Below are 18,217 nucleotides of genomic sequence, written 5' to 3'. Positions count from 1 at the left end.
GAGCAGCGACACTGCTCTGGGTCCTGGGGGTGTCTGAGTCACAAGCCAAGCACTTCTGCATACTTTATTTCATCCCATCAGCGATCCCAAGTGGAGTGTTGAGAAGGCCTTTAGAACATCCAGTGCAACCCCTCTCTTTGACAGAAAGGGAAACTGAGGTCCAGAAAGAGGGTGGATCAGGTCCATTGTCACATGGCAGAAGGATGTTGGAGGGAAAGAAAGAAGCCAGGTGGCCTGACTGAGATTCCAGGATCCAGGCTGAGCAAGTCACCGCACAGGTACGCAGATACCTGCACTGCCTGGGCCCTGTGACACCCTTGCCCCCCATTGCACCCCCACCCACATCAGTGTCACCACAGGAACCCTTGAACCAGCCAATCAGATTGTGCCCATGGGCCCTCCATGACAATACTCCACCCCCTACACACACACACACACACACACACACACACACACACACACACACACACATGCACGCATACACACACACACACATGCACGCATGCACACACGCACACATGCACATACCCCTTCCCCTCCAGCCACCAGGGCCCTGCCTGCCTCCAGCGGGGGACTGGAGAGCGTGAAGGGTAGGAAGGCAGGCAGAGGGTAGGGAGGAAAAGCTCCCAACATTCCAAATTAGCCCAGCCAGGATCAGTCCAGAGCAGGCCCTTCTCCACAGCCCACACCCACTGGAGTCCTGACCCTGTCCAAGCTTTTCTGAAGCCTGATTGGGGGGTGGGGAGGCATTGGGGACAGAAAGAGGAACCAGAAAAGCAAGAGTCAGCCAAGGAGCTTGGAGGTGGTATAGGCGACCTAAATGTGAGCAACTGCCCAGGTAGATGAACTCTGTGGGGTCATGGCATCCATCCTCCTGCCTCCAGCTGAAAGGTACCTGACCTGGGACCTGGCAGATAGAAGGAGAGTCCATCTCCTGGTCCTGTAAGCCCCTGGACAACAGGCACCTGTCCAGGTCTTAGAGACATTCGAGATGCCCTTTTATGGGTTTTTCCAAGGACTTAAGTCTCAAGAGTGAAGTAGGAGGCCCTGCATCTCATCAGAAGGGACCTCATGACTCATTTCCTCCCAGTCCAGCTCCAGCCTCCTTGGGACGTGTCCCCCTCCTCCTCCTTACCTAATTGCCCAGTGCCCTCTACCAGCATGCTTGGGTCTAAAGTGAGCTGTAGCCAGGAAGCTGAGGAAAGAGGTGGAGGGGCCGGCAGGGTTGGGAATGGACTGTCACTCACCACCAGTTCATGGCTGGATGGAGGAATGCAGGGGGCAGCCACCTGTGGGAGGAACAGAGAGAGGGCCAGGTTAGCAGCTTTCATCCCCATAGAAAACCAGGACCTCCTGCGATCGTTGCCAGGGCCCCTCCTCCATGCCAGACACCCCTTCCCCCAACCCGGCAATCCACACCCTCCAGTTAGAGAGTCTGTTGGAAGATTGCGCAGCAACATGGAAAACTGCTTAGGCAATAAGGCTCTAGGGAAAGAGGGCAGAAATGAAATGTTCATCATAAATTTTAAATTCTGTAAAAAATATGCAGACACTGAAAGACGGGAGGTCAATGCACAGAGATTTTAATAACAGTGGGTTAAGTTAATAAGCATAAGAATATTTTTCCTTTGTTTTATTTTCTGAATTTTCTACAATACAGTAAGATTTGCTTTCAATTTTTTAAGAACGTGTTTAAGACCTCTGTAAAAGGAAAAGTCACCTCCTCTGTGCCCCCCAATGCCAAGGTATCTCGTCCAAAGGTCAGAGCAGCAGACAGTGTCTGGGTTCCCCACAGTGTGTGGGAAACATGTCGGTGAGACCCCTGCCAGCCCCCCCTCGAAGAAAGCCATGGCAAGGCTAATAATAAACGGCGGAGGCCTTGGGCAGTGAGAGCGCCCTCTGTGGGTAAGCTTGCTATTATTTTATCATCACCTCATCTTCCTCCCTGAAGCAGGGGGTTGGGGGCAGCAACTTGGGCCCCCAGACAGAGAGGGAGGGGGAGTGGGAGAGGGCTGGATTGCTCCCTACCCTGAGATAACCTTTCCACCCCACAAGCCAGGCAGCCAACCACTACCTCAACAATTAGCAGGGCCCTTTATCAGAGACTCAATGCGGTCCTTTTTTTCTAGCTGGGACACGTTTTTCTTGGAGCTCATACCTCAACCTTGGCCCCAGTTCCCACCCCAAGCACCAGGCAGGGGGCCCACAGAGGAGACAGAGGGGGGGGCTCTCCCTCGGACATGACGGCATCTGGGCACAAGCTAGGGATGACCAAAGTGGGGGTGGTTGTCTCCTGGTACTGGTAACCCCCTGTCCCAGCCACTACCCCAGTGGAGCAGTGATGGGGACACCTACAGCCCCAGCTAGAGCTGCTCACAGAGGCCACCCTCAGCCAGCTCCTCCTTCCTCCTGACCCCCGACTGTTGTTTGACCAGCCTAAGAGATGCCCAGGCTTGATGCACCCACCCAGGAGGGACAACACACACAGGACAGTGTGCCCTGGAAGGGCTGGAGAGGCTGGGAGTCTGCTATAGGCCACCTGTACAACTCATTCTCCAGCAAAGAGGCCTAAGTTGAGTCTCAGTATCCATTGCCCTATACTCAGCATTACTCCAGGACAGTTAGAAGAATCGTATGAGGCCAAAAAAAGAAAAAAGGAACAATACCCAACACATATTGAATATGTACTATATGACAGTCATTATTATCAGTACTTTACCCATGTTAACCCATTTAATCCTTTCTCAACAACCAGTGAGGTAGGTGCTATTACACCACCAGTTATGGTTCAGGGGGCACAGAGAGGTTCGACAACTTGCCCAAGGTCACACAGCTGGTAATTGGGATTCGGAACCAGGCAGTCTGATTCTCAAGATGGAACATGAAGGGGAACTTATCACCCCCCATTTTCAGGAGAATGAGGGAACATGGGGGGAAATGCTCCCAGAAATTCGAGGTTCTTGATACACACAAGCATAGAACCCTGACTATTTTAGACGTTTCTTGGGGACAGAGTCTGGGGTGGGATGGAGGGTGCCTGGAGACCAGACCGGAGGGAAGGGAAGGTCCTGGAGGCAGCGGTGGCCTGCAGGGATCCCTGCCTGCCCTGCCCACCAGACAAGGTCTCAGCCACAGGGGCCACTGCTGGCCCCGCCAGGCACCTTCAGGGCAGGAGCCCTGTGTATCTAGCAATGAGCCCCTCCCTGTCTCCTTCCACCCCCAGTCACACTAGAGGGTTGTAGCTTTCAGCCTCCTGGGGCCTGGGCCCCAGTCTCCCCACACTCTATCACCTAAGGATCCTGGGGCCCTGGGAGGGAGTGGGTACAATGCACAGGACAGCACTCTGCTCTGCTCCTTTCTTCAGAGCCGGAGGCAGGTGGGGCTGGGAACCTGAAGGCAGGACCAAGCTGCAAGAGGAAGGGAGGTTAAAGGCTATGCCACGCCCTCCAGACCCAGGCAAGCCAACCACGCTCACCAGTCTCCCCATCTGCTAAGTGAGGGTGGGCTTCTGGTCCCCATTTGGAGATTGGGGATTGGGGGTGAGGGAGGGGGTTATGGACACATTTTGAGGCAGGAATGGGATGAATAAGTATCTTCTGAGACAAGTGGGGGGCCTCCCTCCCAGAACCACCCAAAGGCAGTGGAAAGAATGGGGTTCCAGGTATCCTGACCTCATGTCCCTTCCCCATCCCCCTGAGGAGCCAGGTCCCTTCCCTGCCACCCCTTAAGGACTTAGATCTAAGGGGGAGCTGTGGGCCCCTAGCCAAAGGACCTGATGCCTGGGTGCCCCTCCTGGCCTGCTGCCCCCAGCAGCCTCCTCCCCACCACCCACAGCTGTGCATTCCAGGCCAGCGGGCCGGCCAGCCAGCCCACTAACTTTGTTGTGTGTTTCAGTGTTTCTTGTCTCTCTCTCTCCCTTTTTTTAAAGCAGAGAAATGTTTCCTTAAAAGGCTCTCTCCTTCCCTCCGGCACCCTGGCCCCTGGCCACTCTCTCAGGAGTCTGGAATGTGCCAGGGAGAGCCAGGCCCCCCTGCCACTCTGTGGCCCGTGCCCCATGGCCCCACACTCCTGGTGTCAGCAGGGACCATTCCCACTCCCCTGGGGGACCCGAGAAAGGAACCCTCCCTCTGCAGAGGGGGCAGACCCTGGGCATCTGCAGGGGCTCTGGGCACCAGCCCTGCCATCTCCTTGCCCCCCCAGGGCTGCCAGCGGAGGATTCCAGAGCTCAAGCTCAGAAAGTCAGCCTCAGGTCAACCTCTTCCCCTGGTGTACCTCCAGCGGCCCATCTACACTCTGGGGGCTGGGGGCCAGTTGCTCAGCCTTTCCACTCCGAAAACCATAATAACAATAAAAGTAGCAGCAGTAAATACTCGCATCACACCTGCTATACGCCAGGCACTGTTCCTCACATTTCACATAAATTAACTCATTTACTCCTCACCACAACTCTGAGCGTCCCATTTTATGGATGAGGAGGCTGAGGCACAGAGAGGCTGGTCAGCTGTCCAAGAGAGGAGCCAGGATGCAAACCCCGGAGTCTAGTTCCAGGCAGAGACGTGCTCCTGCCTCTCTGCTGTGCCGACTCCCCTGTAAACACCAGTGTCCACAGAGCCACCCGTGACGACAATATAACAAAACACTTACAGAGTGTGGCTATGTGTCTGCTATTGACCTAAACCCTCTCCTTGGACTCATTTGGTCCTAATAAAAATGTATGGGGTAGATACTGCTGTCACCCCAAAGTCATAGATGAAGAAGCTAAGGCACAGAAAAGGTACGGATCTGCCCAAGGCCGCTGCAGCAGAGCAATCTGGCTCTGAAGCCTGGAAGGCAGAGAGACAAGGATGTAGCCCGAAGGTGAGTGTGACCAAGCTCAGATCAGGGCCAATGCCTGGCATTTAGCAGCACCCCAACCACTAGTATTTTCTGAACGTCAAACTTCTCAGGGCACAGTGTCAACAACGCCCTTGAAGACTCCCCCCAGCACACCAGGGTCTCAAGCTCCAGGCAGCAGCCAGGCAGGGAGCTCCCTGCATGACCTGACCCCTGCCCTCCTCTCCACCATCATTCCGTGCCCGAGCCCATTCTCCTTGTCTGGACCCAAAGCCACACACAAGGGATGGTGGGCTTCTCGGTCCTTCAAACACCTCTATCTCTGCTCTTTTTCAGGTCCTCTGCATAGCTGGGTTCTTCCCATCCTTCGGGCTTTGGCATAAATGCCACCATCCCAGAAAGGCCCTCCCCAAATCCCTTGAGTTACACACACATGTACACACACACACACACACATACACACACACACACATACTATTCTCTCTCCTGGACTCCTATCTCTTCCTTAACAGACCTAATTATAATTCATAATTACAGATGATGTGCTTGCTTCCTTGTCTGCAATCTGTCTCCTCTAGAAATCAGGTTACATGAGGGCCAGGAGCACATGTTATTCATCACACTACTCCCAGCACACAGTAGGTACATCATTAAATATTTGTGGAGAGATGAAACTCAAGGCCTGCAGAAGGGAGGCACCTGTAACTCCTATGGCACAAATCACTGCCATTCATTAAGCACCTACTGTACACCAGGCACCAGGGCCAATCCTGCCATATACCATTGTCTCTGAGCCTCCAGTGCTACAGGGTTAGGTGTTTGCTCCCATTTTATAAATTAAAAAACAGAGGTTCAAAGAGGTCAGACACTTGCTCCGGGTTAGTCAGCTGGAAAGACGCAAGCTAGAGGGGAGTCTTGGTCTGTGGTCTCCAGACACTGCTCTTTGTGGAATAAGAGGAAACTCAGGCCCCGTTTAGCACTGCACCTTCACCTCCCTACTGTGCACGTAGCAGCCCCTGACCCCCAACTGGGTGACACTCCCATCCTCAGGGCCCCAAGTAAGACCTTGCCTGGCCTTGCAGAGGGTCTCCTCACACCCATGCCTGCCTGGCGCATGGAGCTGGACAGGACAATTTACCCCCAACTAGAACCACTTGAATCTCTGACGATCTTAAGCTTAGAGGTTCTTTTTTTTTCTTATCTCTTGGTAGTCCTTTTCTGTGAGTGTGGTTAAAATGTACATAACACAAAATTTACCATTTTAATCATTTCTAAGTGTTCACTTCAGTGGCATTAGGTACAATGCTGTATAATTCATCACCACCATCTATTTCCAGAACTATTTTATCATCCAAACAGAACTAAACAATAATTCCCTGACCCCCTCTCCCCTGGTAACCTCAAATCTACTTCTGTCACTGTGAATTTGCCTATTCTAGGCACCTCATCTAAGCTTCCTCTTATATATAAAAGGAATCACAATATTTGCCTTTTTGTGTTTGATTTATTTCACTTAGTGTTTTGAGCTGAATTATATTCCCCCAAATTCATATATTGAAATTCTAACCCCCAATACCTCCGAATATGACTATATTTAGACACAGGGCCTTTAAAGAGGTGATTAAGTTACAGTGAGGCCATTAAGGAGGGTCCTAATCCAATCTGACTGGTGTCCCTATAAGGAGAGATTAAGACCCACAGAGAGAGGCCTCAGAGGAAGTCAAACCTGCCATCACCTGGGTCTTGTACCTCCAGCCTCTAGAATTGTGAGACAATAAATGTCTGTTGTTTAAGCCACCTAGTGAGTGTTATTTTGCAATGGCAGCCCTAGGAAGCCAATACACTTAGCATAATGTTCTCAAGAGTCACTCATGTTGTAGTGTGTATTAGAGCTGCACTCCTTTTTAAGGCCTAATACTAGTCCTTTGCAATGACTACACCACATTGTGCCAACCCACCCACCCACCCATCAATGGGCACTTGAGCTGTTTCCAAGTAAGTTGTTGCTGACACTACTTCACATCCCTGCCCCAACAGCTCCAGGTACTCATCTCAAATGACACCAGAAGGCACATGGAATGGAAGGAAACTGGGGTTTGCAGAGCACCCACTGCGCATCACAGAGCTGGGTGCTCTACATGCACTATTTTATTTAGTCTTCATCATAACTTATTGAGGTAAGCAGGCTCAGAGAAGTTCAGCAATTGCCCAAAGTCAAATAGGCAGTAGCAGCAGTAATGGCAAGGGCAGAAGTGGAGGCTGCTAGAATGTTCTGCGTGCTCGCGTATGCCAGGCGCTGTGTCTTATCCGTCCACTCTTGATTACCCATTGAGGTCGGGATTAGTAACCTCATCTCACAGGATCTCAGGCAGTCCTCCCAACAATCCCGTGAGATCTGAGACAGCACAGCTACTAAGTGACAGGGCCAGGATGGCCATCTGGATCTGCCTGACTCCAACACCTGCTTTTCCCTGCACACCACATTGCCTCCCTGGCCGGATGGGGCACACACTGTGGCAGCAGTTCCAGGGGCTGTAGGAGCACAGAGAGTGGGGTCGGGGGCACCTAAGCCAGGCCTCGCAAGGCACTGCTTCGACCTGTCTACTCTGTGTCCCACCCAGCCCCCTGGAAAGCCCCCAAGGGAGGAAGCACAGCAGCCACTTTCCTTGGGAAGCCCTGATACCTGGCTCAGAGCCTGAGGTTCACCAGGCACAGGGGAACAGTTTTGAAAGGCAGAGTTGTGGAAAGGGCGTTTCAGGTGGAAATAAGCACGTGACCACGGCATTGAGGAAAGACCCACTAGAAGCCCCCTTTGGCTGGGACACAGGATGGTGGAACGAAGGAAGGAGGGCACTGACGGGAGTATTGAGATGATAGCTGCAAACCTTCTCTCCCGGCTGGACCACGGGCACCTTCACTGCCCGGCAAAGGACTGAAGACTTTTGGCTGCTGACACTGGGGAGCCCCTGAAGGTCCTTAAGTAGGGCAGGGTGCAGGGGGAGGTGAACGGTAGGGAGCCTAAGGCAAGCAGGAGAGGTGCAGCATCAATACTAATATTAATGGAGGGAAGTGGAAAGGCAGGGGAACCCCTAAAGCCCAGGGGAACCCTAAAACCTAGGGACCCTCATCTCCACCCCCACAAACCACCTGTTTGGACAGACCTTCCCAACTTCAGCCTCTCCATCTCTTCCCCCACCAAGAGCATGGGAAGGCACCACTCCCCACTCCCGAGGGTGGGCGGTCCCCAACTACCCCTCCTGCCCTTCCCAGAGAAGGCCAGTCCTGCCCACAGCTCTGCCTGCTACTCGGCCTCTGGGCTCCACTCAGGGAAACTGGCCAGGATGCAGCCATCGTCACTGAGGCACCTGAGGGGTCAAGAATAATGAAGACAATGGTCCCCAAGGGATCTAGCCTGCATGCCCCATGCCAGAGGGGAGAGCCAGAAAACATTCATCTGTGGACAGCCCAGCCCCTCAGGGTTCACATCAGGGTCCCTGGGCTCTATCAAGAAGGCCCCAGATGACCCCTGGGAGCTGGCAAGGGCAGCCTGGGAGGCCCAGCCAAGTGGACGAGGGGCGGGCTGGGAAGCCAGGTGGGAGGCAAGTGTGCACCCCTTCAGGGCCTGAGGACACTCAACAGTGGGCAGTTACAAAATGCCATGGTCACGGGGCAGGAGACAGGGGCAAGGATAAGGCCAGAGGTGCGGAGGGCAGAACCCAGCATGGCTGGAAGATGCTGGCCTCCCAAGGCCAAGCCCCAGCACTGGGCAAGGGGTTCCGAGGGAGGCGGGGGCCACTGCCCTGGCTCATTTCCTCCCCAGGCCCTGGCCGCCCCTCCAGGCTGCCTCTCCTCACCAGAGCCTGCTCCCGGCCTGCTCAGCTGTTTCCTTCCCTTATATAGAGCTCTGTTCAGGATCAGGGAAGGAAGTGCATCAAGTTCCTGGAGGCAAGAAGGGGCCTGTTCCCAAGGACACCTTGAGCTAAGGCGGGGGAAGGGTATGTCCCAGCCAAGAGTCCCCTCCAGAGCCAGGGACCAGCCAGGGACAGGGAGAGGGCTTGGTCCCTTCCTCAAACCCAGCACAGGCTCTGACCCAGAATCCAGGGCCACTGAGACACAAGGGAGTCTCAGAGGCCAACTTAAGGTCCTGCCCCAGGGCCTTAGACCCACCCCTTCCCCAGAATCCACCTGGGCCACCCATCTCTTGGATCACTGATCCAATCAACCTGCTCCCTGAGCTCCAGCCTACTTTTCTCCCGAGCCTTCCCTCTGTCTCAGAACCCTCTTCTCAGGCCCCACTCACTGGCCACCCCACCCCACTGTCTGCCTCGAGGTCCCACAGCACATACAAGATGAAGCTCTCCAGAAAGGGAAGTTTCTCTGCAGGCAAACACCCCCCAACCTCAAGCCTCACAGAGCCACACAGAGCAGCCCTGACCTGTGCAGTCCAGCCCTACACCGGCCGAGAGCCGGGTGTGCCCTTTTTGAGCCTAGTGGAATGTGTCATTTCAGAGCAGCCTTCAGCCAGAAGGTCCTGGCCACAGCAAAGGGCAGATGGGGTGGGCCTAGCCGAGCAGGTCCCCACCCACTAAAGTCCTTCTGGAGGATGGCATAAGATAGCAACCATATGGCCTGTGCCGGTGGCCCAGGTGGTTGCAAACACTTCTCTGAAGATCTACCTACTCTGGAACCAAGCTGAGACCCCAGGGTGCCTAGCTGAGGGGTCACACTCACCCACACCCACAATCAATGACTCCAGGAGGGCTAAGGTGACACATACTGCCAGATTTCTTATGAGGATACCCTAGTGAGCAGGAGAATCAGAGACGTTGTTCAGCAAATCTATACTAAGCACCTACTATGTGCCAGGCTCTGGGAGCACAAGAGAGTAAGCCAGGGGTCTGAGAGGGGCTGGGCAACAGCCACAGACAAAGGGTAGGGCACACAGGACAGCCAGGAGGCACAACAGGAGCAAATAGGTACAACTGAGCCCAGGGTGCCACACTGGTTAGCAGCCCAGACTCGCGGCCCTGTCCCCACTCTGCCTCCCCTGGGCTCTGCCACTGACACCCTCCCCGCTCCCCGCCCCCACCCCTGGCCACGCGCAACGCCGTTCAGCCAGAAACCTGAGTGTCCACCTGGACTCCTCCTTGCCCGTCCCAGTCCCCTGAATCAGAGAGATTATTACAACAGCAAGAATCCTCCCAGCAAAGGTTTCCTTGCCCTCAGCCTTGGCCCTCTAATCTATTCTCCACTTGGCAGCCAGGGAACCATTTCTAAAATGCATATCCAGCCATGTCACTCCTCTGTCTCACGTCCTTCCATGAATTCCAGCCCCTAGGGATAAAGGCCAAGGGCCCCAATACGGTCCTCGTGGCCCTGCGGAACCTGGCTGTGTCTCTTCTCCGTCCCCTTTCTCACTCCTCTGCCTCAAAGTCCTGGCTCCAGCCAGAGAAAAACATACTCAGGTTGGCTCCTGTCCCATGTTGTATGCTCTGAGGTACCAGGGGCTATTAGCCCATTTTTACAGATGAGGTTCTGAGAGGTCACTTGTTTAGCCCCAGGTCACACAACCAGTAAGGAATGGAACCAGAGTTCCACTCTGGGGGTACCCCAAGCCTCAGCTGTGCCCAGAGCCATGCCACCTTGCCCAGTCAGGGGTCAAAGGAAGAGTTTCATGGAGGGCATGACCTCTGCAGTGGGGGAGACGTCAGGAGCGGAAGAACCAAGAGCAGACCAGTCAGCTGGGCCCAGGGCGCACGAGGCAAAATGGAGAAGGTGGGTCAGAGAGGCAGTTCATGGCCATACTTTGCATGGTCCAGAGAGCTGGGCTGAGGCAAAAATCCAGGGCCCTGGAGTAGCCCACTGCCTCCATGACCTGTGTGAGAGGGCATGGGCCAGGAGCAGAGCTGGAGGCTCAGAATTCAGCTTGGAATAGGCAGCTGCCATCACACTGAGAAAAGCTCTGAGCTGGGGCCAGAAGCAGAAAAGCAAGTTACCAAGGGAGCTTCGAGGGGATGTGAGAAGATGGAGAGGTCAGACACCACTGAGAGGCTCCGTCTGGAGGACTCAGAGGAAGCAGGACCTCTGCTATATAAACAGAGATGTTGACTGGGCAGTTGAAATACAGACTTCAGAGTTGCCTTCTCCTGAGATCCAGAGAGCAGAGAAAACCCCAGTCCTCCTTCCCCGTCTGGAGAAGGGCCATTTGTTCTGAAACAGGGGGTTGGGTGACATGGCCCACAGCACAGAAAGCACAGTTTCTAGGAAGTTCCTAGAAGAATCTGGTCAAGGAAAGGGCTGTGGTCTGTGGTCAAGGTTCCAGTGGAACTGGGGGCAGGATGAGGTGACAGAAATGGGAAGCAAGACCAGACATTCATTCAACAATGCTGACTGAGGGCTCGTTGGTGCCAGGTTCCCAGCTAGGGAGACAGAGATGAATAAAATGACCCAGCCTGGGAGGGGAACCTGTGGCCCAGTGGAGGAGACAGGCATGTAAACAGAATTATCAAAGAGCCTAGTAACTGCTATAATGGAGGTATGAAAGGGGCTATTATTTCACTAGGATTCAAATCCTTCTGTTTTTCCAGAAATTACACCCAGAGAGACACTGCCAACCCCACCCTCTCATTCCCCACTGAGGGTTTCTGTCCCTAGATGAGAACTTTAAGGGACAAAAGTCTTTGACCCTAAGCTGTGCTAGAACAGTAAGGCAGGAAGGACGCATGGGAAAGAAAATCTAAGAGCAAGAGGGAAACCCAAGAAGCCAAAGGGCTCGGGAACTGCTGAGAATGTACCAGCAGCCCTGGGATGCGGTGCAGCAAGCTAGGGTAGGGGGGTGGGGGTGGAGAGTCATCCCCAAATTGAGACTTCTGTGGCTGGGGCTACACTCAAACTCATGCAAACATCAGAGGGTGCCTTTGCCTTCTTAAACTAGATCAGAGTCTGCTGACAGGCCAGGACAATGACCCACACCTTCCCTTCCACACATGCGTGGTGACTTGCCAACTGCAGGTGGTTACTGCCTTGTTTACCAACCTCAAAGATGCCATGGATTGCCTGGGCACCATCAACTGGATAACAGTTGTTCAAAGAAAAAATGCCACCCAAAATGCAAACTTCAATTGTAAGATGCCTTACAATTTCAGAAACATTAAAATGTAAAAAAAAAGGCATCTTGGGTTTGAAGAAATGTCTTACATTTCTGTTGGTTCTTCAGGCTCCCTAAGCTGCTCAAGGCTGCTGCTGAGCAGGAAGTCCTTCCCAGAGTCTGCCTACCTCCATTTTTAAAGAGTTAAGACTTACCAAAAGAAAAAAATATGGTGAAAAGCAAACACAACCCCACATTAGCCAGGATATTCCATATCCTCAAAGCCCATCTGTCACCTTTATGTTCCCTGGACTCCTAAAGGTGATTTTGCCTCATTGCCTGACTCCCCAGTCTGCTCTGAATCTGACCAAAACCCCGTAGCTGGGAGCAGGTTCAGTTCTGAAAGATCACTACCCCTCTGTGTATACTTGGGAAACAAGTGTCTGTGGATCCGTGTTTCCAAATTCCTGACCACACCAAGAAGCCATGAGCTTCCAACTAAAGGGCAAGAGGTGGGGTAGAAAAAGCCCTGAGCCAGGAGTCAGGGATGGGCTCAAATACCAGCTTGCCACAGAGCAGCTATTAAGCCCTTGTTGAACCTCCCCAACTCTGATTCCTCCGCTGTAAGGTGGAGGGAGGTAAGGAGACTTACTTTGCAGAGTGGCTGGAGAACTAAACACAGTTGACTTGAGTTGACCTGAGTAAAACCTCCTGGAGCATCGCCCATGCTTGGCCAACAGTAGTTGGTTTCGTTGAGCCAAAGGCTATTACTGCACGTGTCTGGATCTCAGCGTGTTTACTCACAGAGCAGTAAATTGAACAGTACCTACTATGGCCTGGCCCTGTTCTAAGCATTTTATGTGTCTCGACTCATCCAATCCTCACTTCAACCCTGAGAGGCAGGTTATGCCCACTTTACAGAAAAAGAGACTGAGGAGCAATAACCAAAGGGGCAGGTGATTTCTGAGGTCTCCCATAAGTCAGAGCTTGGGATAGTGTAATACCATGCAAAAGATTCCCATCAAAAACGTCTACTTTTTTTTCTTGAGCTTTCAATTCTTACATGACCTAAGCTTTAGTTATCTGAAAATTCACTCATATTGAAAACCCCCAGGCCCCAGATGGCAGCGACAAGAGGAGTTAGGATGATCATTCTGCACAATTAGCGCCTGTCAAGGGCTGGTGTTCTGGAACCCCATCTGTTCTGGTGGAGTGCAGCAGGAGCCCCGGAAGCAGGAGGTCCCGAAGGCAGGGCGGTCCAGCTCCAGGTTGCTCCTTTAAACCCATCTGTGGCTGAGTCGCAGGAAGCCCCTCTCATTCCCAATTAGCCAGCAGCAGAGACTTGAAGCGAGGCCAGCTCTGAAGGCCAGCGGAGGCCTGGCTGCCACCGGCATTGTTCAGCTCCATCTGACGCATATCCACCCCCCTGCAATGTTTCCTTGTTCTCTGGGAGGACCTAGGGGATGCACACATCTGAAACCAGGTCTGGGGGAAGGGCGGGGGTGGAGGGAGGGGCAGCGGAAGACCAGGCTCTATCTGGCTTAGAAAACACAAGTAGATTTTGAAGGACAGGAGAGAGAGCTCACATAAGATAGAGACCTGGTGACCCAGAGACACTGCTGCGGGACATACACACAGTTCAGATGCCCTGCGGCACACATAGAGCTGCGCACAGCCACAGGCCCACTGCCAAGTCCAGATGCAAAGTCACTCCCTCATGCTCTGGAGTCCACCCCAAGCAGAGCCACCCAGACAGGAGCACAACACCACCAACAACACAGACCCTCCGGCGGGGCCCTGACCACAGTTGATTACAGAAAGCTAGAGCAAGGAGTGACTCCTGTGGGCAGACAGGGGAGGGAAAGCATGAACCAGCAAATGTGGGGGGTTCAAGTCTGCAAGCTGACCCAGATCTTAGAGGGTGTTCTTTCCAAGTGCTGACAGGAGCCTTCCCACCCACTGTGGCTGGCCCCATGAGCCCTGCCCATCCTTCGGGAAGAGCAGGTGACTGGTGGGTAAAGCAACCTGATGGAAGCTAAGTGTCACATAGAAGGGTAGGTGTCAGAAACAGGAGGGCAAGGGCATGAACCATGGAGCAGATCCAATAGGAGGCTAAACATCCTGAAAATTTTGGGGTAGAAGTTTAGGAACAGGAATTTCAGGGGTGGAGGTGGTGAGGAGGAGCAAAACAGAGTTTAGGGCTTGTGGGATAACCACAGTACTTGAGTACTGTGTACTTCCGACACAGCACCATACTTAATCCTTTTAACAATACGTACAATAGTCAATACTCTCTTTTTCCATAGGAGGCCACTGAGACTCCGCAAGAAAAAGTAAGTTGCCCAAAGTCACACAGTTAAGAGCAGTTGAGCTGGGACTCAAACCCAGGACAGCCAGGCTGCAAAATCTACACTCGTCAGGCAAGCCATGTCACCTGGGTGCTTAGAAGACAAGGTAGTGCAGCTACAGAGTCTAGGGAGTGTGGAGGTATAGATAGTAGGTGGGACTGGTGTGCAGGGGCACAGAGAGGCAAAGGGGACAGGGGCATGGGTGTGCCGGCCTGGACCCCCGGCCCTAAGGAACTCAAGCTGCTATGACTCAGCGGCTGGGCCTCCAGGGAGCATTTCCAGAGCCCCAGACAGCTCTGCAGTCTAGGAGTCACCTGCCCTCAGAGACACTGAGCCATTACTCACAACTGTTACTCATTCTTCTCTGCACCCCTGCTCCCCAGCACATCACTTACTCCCACTCTGGTCCCTGAGAGTGGCCAAGGGGAAGCCAGTCCTCCAGCTCATCCCCACCTGAGTCACCAGGACTGAGACCCGGAGACTCTGGCCCGCTCTGACCTGACAGCTGTTACCCTCTGCTCTGTTCCAAGCCATGCAGCTGCCTGGAAGAGAGGTCAGTGGACAGAGAAACCTCCAATCCCCAGGCTGGAAGGGAGACCTTCCAAACGTCTCAGCTAGCTTCCCAGCAGATGCCAAGACCCGCCAGGGCTCCTACCTCCATGCTGGACACTCTTCCAACAGCCTCAAGAGCAAGACCCTGTCTGTTCAGAAAGATCCATAGACTTGCAGAATTTCTGCAGTGGTTAGAAAGAGAGAACTCTCCTAATTCCAACCTCTCCTCCCACAAATGAGGAAACTGAAACCCCCAGAGTGGGAAAGTGATTTGCCCAAGGTCACAGAGTGCCAAAAGGGGACAGGAAACAGGCCCCAGACCCTCCGTGGCACTGCAAAGCCCCTCCCCCATCCCAAGTCTGGGCAGGGCTCTGAAGTCTACCCTCCTTCCCTCCTGTTGCCAAGCAACTGCTTACCCCACCACACTCCACTTGGAAGAGCTAAAGGTGAGATGAAGAGGGAAGGACGGAGTCACAGCCACATGGTGAGTGCAGAGCGATGACTTTCTAACAGCGAAGCAGCATCAGGAACAGTCTGCCCAGTGGGCAGCGAGATGTGCAACAGGCTTTGCGGAAGGCCTGGAGCTAAAAGGCCAGGCGCTCTGGTAGGAGATAATGGGAAGAATTCCTGGGGTCCCAGTTGGGGGTTTGGAAGAGTCCTGGCCTCCTCTCTGCTCACCTCTCCTCCCTTGCCCCTCGCCTCAGCTCACCCCTGCTCTCCCAGGACTCCAGCCTGGAATCCAGGCCTGGCTGTTGCCTCCGCTCCCACGCTCAGCTCAGCTCAGCTGGCCACCGCTGAGGCAGTGCATAAGGCATGGACATCCTTTGAATCCTCCCAAGGAGCCTCGTCTTGCTCTTGTGCTCTCCCACCCTCCTCTGGGCAGCTGCACCTACCCCTGCCGAGAAGCTCCTGCCCCACTCTCTCCCTCTGCACCAACAATAGTAAAATAAGAACAGTAATAACAACCAAGGTCCCTGCCATGTCCTGCATGCTGGACACAGATCTGTTTGTCTCCCACTTTTTACAGAGGCGCAAACTGAAGCACTGGCCAGTTAGGTAAGTTGCCCACAGTCACAGAGCCTGTAAAAGGTTGGGTCAAGACTGAAACCAGACTGTGGCCAGTGTCTGTGATCTTGACCACCACACTGCCTCGTGATAGGACCTGGCTCCAGGAAATTAGAGCTCCTGAAATCCCTGAGCCCTCATCCAGAGACCATCCCTGAGCACCCCTGGTGGGCCAGGCACTAACCTTTGTGACACTCAACATTCCTCTTGGCTCTGGACAGGCAACCCCCACCACACCGTGTCTGAACACTCACCAGGCCGTTTACAGTCAGGCCGGGCACCTGCTGCCTCCACCCTGTTCATTCATTCATTCAACAAATAGTGAGGGCCTACTGCGTGTCAGGCAGATGGGGAAGGATGCCTCCAAATGAAGCCTTTTGATTACTGAGAAATATGAGCTGCCTGCAGTTTAATTCCACTTCCACTTGCTACAGTCTGTCCATTCCAGTCTGTTTGCAAAAGCCATGCCAAGGAGGGCTCCAATCTGGCCTGAAAGATCTCCTAGGAAGGAGATTTCAGTGCCTTCTCAGCCTCCTTGTTCAGGGGAGGAGGACAGCAACATGGGAAGGAAGCCCAGAGACATGAAGTGACTCAGAAAAGGATTTCCCAGCCTGGGACTGAGAAATTTGAATACAGGACTCAGGGGCCTTTGCTTGTGTCCTGTCCTCAGGTCTCCCTGGCCCACTACAGCCTTCATAGCTGCCCAAATCACCTTCCTGAAGAATACCTGCATCATGTTTTTCCTATGCCCTCTGCTGCTCCCCTCTTTAAACTGGGCCAGAAAATCCCCCATAGCTAGTCCCCGAGGAACAACTCCAGGCCCCCCCAAAGCCAGCCCTTCCCACGTATACCATGTTCTGCAGGCTTATCCTGTGCCAGGCCCTGAGCTGAGCATTTCACTAATAGGGCCTCATTTCATTCCCACCATAACTCAATGAGATTGGGATGTTAACCCCATTTTCCAGATGCAGACACTGAGGTTCAGTCCAAGGTCATTCAGCTAGTAAGCAACAGAACTGGGGGCTGGTGCCATTATTTTATTTACATTGTTACATGAGTGCCACTGTACCTGTGTGTGTATCTTCCCCCTGTGCCTAAAGAAGTCCTTGTCCCCTCTCCCTTCTGCAGAACTCTTCATCAATCTTCAAAACCCATCTCCAATGGCACCTCTTTTTTGAAGCTTTCTCCACTCCACCAGCTCACGTGCACTGCACCCTGTTTGACATTCCCTCAGCATTTTGCAGAAACCCTCTGTGTACTCCCCTTTGTCTCCCACTAGACCATGTCTCCCTGGCCTTTGCAGTCCCATACCCATGGCACCTTGTCTGACATAGGATCAATGCCCAAAAAAGACTTTTAAGTGAACAACTGGGGGCCCTGTGTGCCAGCCAGACTCAGCCACTGCCACACAGCCTCCTAAGTGGGTACATAGGCCCTGCCCCAGGCCAAAGAAGTGGATCCCCAATACAAGCAGGCATCAGGTGCCTCCATCACAGCCCAATCCCCCAGCTCATGTCCCTTGTCGGGGGCTTCTACACATGCCCACCCCCTTCCTGGCCTGGCAACCCCTCTCTGCTCAACCAGCTCTCCGCTGTTCTGGGAGTCTCAGCCGGTGATTAGGGCCCTAATCAGCAGGACTTCCTGCCAGCGCTTGCCAGCAGTGGGGGCAGGGCAGAGAAGGAAGCAAGGTCAATCCAAGGTGAAGTTAGCAGCTGGGGACCAGGGGAGGCTCCGGCAGGGAGATGGACTAACCACCTCTTGCAGCCCAGTGCCTCTCTAGCCCTTCATCGAACAGATGAGGACACCAGACCAGCAGGGGAAGGGACCCATCCAGAGTCCAGGAGCAGGGCAGGAGCACTGCTGTCCCATTGGCCTGGGCCCCAGGACAGAAACTCTCTCTTACACTTCCCTTGAAGCCCTTTGCCTGTCCCTCCACCTGCACCCCAGCTTCAAGCCCAGTGCTAAACCCACAGACAGCTAGCCCCCCATATGGGGTTGTTGTAGTTGATTGCTCAGATTTGGTCAAGTTCAAAAGTCAAAGCTGAGCCCCTGCTCTAGATGAGCATGGTCTAGATATGGAGCAGAGGTGAGTAGGGGCTGAGGGGAAGCAAGATTGGGCTGGGCTGAGCTCAGGAACCCTCCCCAGCTGTCATCATCATCAACTCAAGCCCATTCTTTCTCCAAAAAAAGCTTAAAGCCTTTTGCAGCTGCAACTGGGCGGGCCAGGGGTCCGGAAATGGGAGTTCACCCCTGACCTGGAGCAACCCCAGCCTCCCTGGGTGGGAACCAGGACTTGATGAAGAGTGCAACATGGCAGGCCTTGAGGGCAGAC

The 18,217-nt window shown here is 53.7% G+C and overlaps 1 protein-coding gene across 11 annotated transcripts in view; it reads right to left on the bottom strand.

The window, feature by feature from the left end:
* The window catches only part of TNS1 (tensin 1), a 229,600-nt gene that overhangs the window by 112,759 nt on the left and 98,624 nt on the right, over nt 1-18,217 (bottom strand). For all 11 annotated transcript variants that reach the window (XM_037015945.2, XM_037015948.2, XM_037015950.2 and 8 more), the window contains one exon: nt 1,248-1,289. In XM_037015945.2, the coding sequence (XP_036871840.2) occupies nt 1,248-1,289 (42 nt within the window). The remainder of the gene's footprint in view (nt 1-1,247; nt 1,290-18,217) is intronic.

The sequence above is a fragment of the Manis javanica genome, chromosome 12 (assembly GCF_040802235.1).
Source record: "Manis javanica isolate MJ-LG chromosome 12, MJ_LKY, whole genome shotgun sequence".
NCBI lineage: Eukaryota > Metazoa > Chordata > Mammalia > Pholidota > Manidae > Manis > Manis javanica.
The sequence above is the reverse complement of the archived record's forward strand: the minus strand, read 5'-3'. Positions and strand labels throughout refer to the sequence as shown.